This window comes from Sinocyclocheilus anshuiensis, unplaced genomic scaffold (genome assembly GCF_001515605.1).
Source record: "Sinocyclocheilus anshuiensis isolate Anshui unplaced genomic scaffold, SAMN03320099.WGS_v1.1 scaffold4049, whole genome shotgun sequence".
Lineage (NCBI taxonomy): Eukaryota > Metazoa > Chordata > Actinopteri > Cypriniformes > Cyprinidae > Sinocyclocheilus > Sinocyclocheilus anshuiensis.
In genome coordinates this window covers 67530-71606 of record NW_015548187.1, presented here as the reverse complement: position 1 = coordinate 71606, position 4077 = coordinate 67530, and the positions used below count along the sequence as shown (strand labels likewise).

Here is a 4077-nt window from a genome sequence, read left to right as displayed (position 1 = left end):
TTAAATTTATTATTACATTCTATGATTGTGTATTGCGTTGGGGAATATTTTTTCTTTTTTACTTTTCTAAAAAACAATTGATTGCATTTTTTACATGTAAAGTTTGTTTAACTTTTTAAACATTTATTTATTTATTTTATATATATATATATTATACACATACACACACCTATATAATATACATTCTTTCATTTATTTATATTTATTTTAATCGCATTTTTGGATGTTTGTTTTTTGGGATGGGCTTAGAGAGGGTACAGTATTTTTCTGCAATTCCTGTGTCTCTAATCTGTTTAGTGAACTTGTACTATATTAACAGAAAAAAAGAACAAAAAAATCTATATATACTGAAGGTAGTAATGAGACTTGTGTTTGTTCTCAGCTGCCCAGCGTGAGTCAGGAGACACTGAAGCTCAGTGGAATCGGCCGAGCCGTCATGTACCTCTACAAACACCCGAAAGAGTCTCGCGCGAACAAAGACCTCGCGCTCAAACTCATCAGTACGAACACACTCTGACTGCAGTAGATCTGTGTCCGTCTGAGTGTGTGTTCCTGCGATGATGTGTGTGTTTTGTGTGTGTGCAGACGAGTGGTCGCGGCCCATCTTCGGTTTATCGTCCAACTACAAGGGAATGACACGAGAAGAGAGAGAGCAGAGAGACCTGGACCAGCAGATCGCCCCGCGCAGACGCCTCAGGTAACACACACACACACCCAGAGACACAGACACACACACTGACAGACACACACACACAGAGACACTATATATAGAGAGAGAGAGAGAACATGCATTGATGAGCGCAACTGAAATAAATTCTTTTGATATTCTATATATATATTGTGTGTGTGTGTGTGTGTGTGTGTGTGTGTAAAAGAAACAATCATTCTATTCTTTTCTGGGTTTGTTGTTGTTCTATTTGATCAGATTATATTTGGTTGGATGATCTTAGTTCATATTCCATTCAGTTAGAATTAGGGCTGTGCAATTAATAAAAAAAAAAATCATGATTATGGCATAATTCGACTATGAAATTATGAAATATTATTCATATTTATATTATTATTATAGCTATAAATATTAGTAATTGTATGGTTTTAGGCTAAAAGAATAATAAGAAAAGATTAGTTATTATTATTATTTTTTATAGCCATAAATATTAGTTGTGGAATTGTATAGTTTTAGTGTAATAATAATAATAATTATTATTATTATTAATATTTCTTAAATGCCAGATTTTGTTTATTTGAACTTATATTTTATATCATCTAATGTTTGTATTATTATTATTCAAATGTATATTATTAATGTAGCTATAAATATTAGTAATTTTATAGTTTGTCTAAAATAAGAAAATATTTATTATTATTATTAAATATTATTTTTATTATTTCTTAAATACCAGATTTTGTTTATTTGAACTTATATTTTATATCATCTAATGTTTGTATTATTATTATTCAAATGTATATTATTAATGTAGCTATAAATATTAGTAATTTTATAGTTTGTCTAAAATAAGAAAATATTTATTATTATTATTAAATATTATTTTTATTATTTCTTAAATACCAGATTTTTTTTCCTGTGAAATAGTACTATTTTTATTTTGTTTAACATTCAAGTTATTATTACAATAATAATTTACTTAAAAATAACTATACAGCTATAAAAATACTATACTAATATTTTATTATTGCTATTATTATTATAAGAGGTCGAAATCAAATCTAATAGCATCAAATAGAATCTTTTAATCAGACTTGATTCAAACTGATTCTGTGTGATTTTATTCTCTTTGATCAGATTCAGTTTGATTCTATTTCTGTCAGATTCTACTCTGTACAGTTGAATCTGATACTTTCAACGTTCTATTCTATTCCATTTGGCCAAATTATTTTCTATTGACTCAGATTCTGTTCTGTCAGTCTCAGTTGTGATGACTGGTGTGTGTCTTGACCTTTGACCTTTAACCCCAAACTCACCCTCTCTGTCGCCCCATTTTCATTCATCCTCATCTGGAGTGTGTTAAACACTGAAAGCCTGTGAGTCAGTCTCTGCATTCCCTGCATCATCTTGCTGACGTGTGTGTGTGTGTGTGTGTGTGTGTGTGTTTGCTGAGGTTTCTGCATTGGCTGGGTCTCAGTCTGTGTGTGTTTCTGTTTCCTCCCACAGTTCAGGAGGACAGACTCCTCGCAGAGATCTGGAGAAAGTGCTCACCGGAGAGGAGAAGTGAGTCTCTTCCAATACCACACCACTGTGTGTTTCATGAATCACACAAAACCTGTCAAGAACATCTCCATCATATTTTCACTCCACGTGTGCAGAAAAAGCTTGTGTACGGATACTGAAGCCCGTTTAATCAGCTGTAAATACTGTACAATTTAAATGATTTGTTATATAAATGTGCTCAATGTCATGACAATTGCAAAAAGAAGTAAATATTTTATTAATGTTAATTAATGAAAATGATTATGAATTAGAGTTATTGTATTATTTTAAGAAATGTTTTATTAATATTTTATTATAATGAAAAGTATTTATTATTGTAATTTAAAAATATATTAGAATTGTGTAATTCATTATTCAATATTTTTATTAATGCTAATTGATTAAAGTGATCAATTTAATAATTATTTTAAAGAAAATTATTTATTGTATTATAATTTAAAAATGTATTAATTGTGTAATTTATTATTTAAATTATGCAATTTGATGAATTATTTAATATTTTATTATTTTATCATAATATATAATATTGATATTATATTATTTATTATAATGAAAAGTATTTATTATATTATTATAATTTTAAAATGCATTGTATAATTTGTGTAATTCCTTGTAATAGTTCTGTTAATGCTAATTAATCTAAATGATTATTTAATATTATTTTATTATAAGAAAATGTATTTATTATAACTGAAAGATGCATTGTATAATTTGTGTAATATTTTTACTAATGCTAATGAATGAAAATGATCACTTAATATTTGATTATTATTTTAAGGAAATCTATTATGTAAGCATTTTAAAATGCATTGTATAATTTGTGTAATTCATTAGAATTTTTTTTTTTTTTTAGTAATGTGAACCGTGACCCACACAGACTCTTAGGTTTGGATTATGTGATCTAACATTACTCTCTCTCTGTGTCTGTCAGGGCGTTACGGCCGGGTGACCCGGGCTTCTGTGCTCGAGCTCGTGTGCCCATGCCCTCCAATAAGGACTATGTGGTTCGGCCCAAATGGAACATGGATGGGGACTCAAACCGGGTGAGTGGGCGGGGCTTATGTGTGGGCAGAGCTCAACTCAATAGAGGAATGATTGACAAGCGTCTCATGCTCAAATAAAGAGTGGGAGGAGTTTGCACAGGAAGTGTGAGGCAGGATAGAGAGAAACGATGATGTTCAGGTTTTTCACCCCTCTGAACCTGATTGGTGGAGGAGTGTGTTTACTGTTGTGTGATTGGTAGAGGAGCTTCAGGAAAGGCCACAGCCTGCTGGAGAAGCACAAGCGGCGTTTTGCGGAGCAGAGGAAGCAGCGGCGGCCGCAGGGAGCTGTGAAAATCAGCATTGAGGGAAACCGAATGCCGCTGTAGTTACACGCTCCTGCCTGAGGGGGCAGTAAGTGTCTGCATGGCGCTGCATGCTGCAGACCATTCACAAACTAACATGAGATAAAGCGGTCCTCAAACATGTCACCTCAGTCGCCTGAACAAACCCCAGCTGCTCTGGTCCTGGATGTTTTTACCACACACGCGCGCGCGCACACACACACGCGCACACACACACAGAGTAACTGTTAGCTTAGCAAACACGGTGTGTGTGTGTTTGAGAGCATTTGAGTTTCTGTGTAAGTCACATGACCAGCCCACTAAACCTCAGCGCTTCAGGCCTGTGTGTTCTTGACATGTTTATACTGAATATAATGAATTAATAATGAAAACATGCTCAAGAACATGACATACAATAACAGCCTGGTGTGTGTTGGTCCAGCCCTCACAGGATTTGATTTGACTCGGTTTGGATTATATAAATTTTAAATATATATTTTTTATAAATGAATTAAATCTTTTA

General features: G+C 32.6%; 1 protein-coding gene across 1 annotated transcript in view; it reads left to right on the top strand.

The window, feature by feature from the left end:
* LOC107705018 (interacts with SUPT6H, CTD assembly factor 1) overlaps positions 1-4077 on the top strand; it is a 10302-nt gene that overhangs the window by 5002 nt on the left and 1223 nt on the right. Inside the window, exons 6-9 of the mRNA XM_016508132.1 lie at positions 383-500; positions 586-697; positions 2174-2230; positions 3162-3273. Of these exons, the coding sequence (XP_016363618.1) occupies positions 383-500; positions 586-697; positions 2174-2230; positions 3162-3273 (399 nt within the window). The remainder of the gene's footprint in view (positions 1-382; positions 501-585; positions 698-2173; positions 2231-3161; positions 3274-4077) is intronic.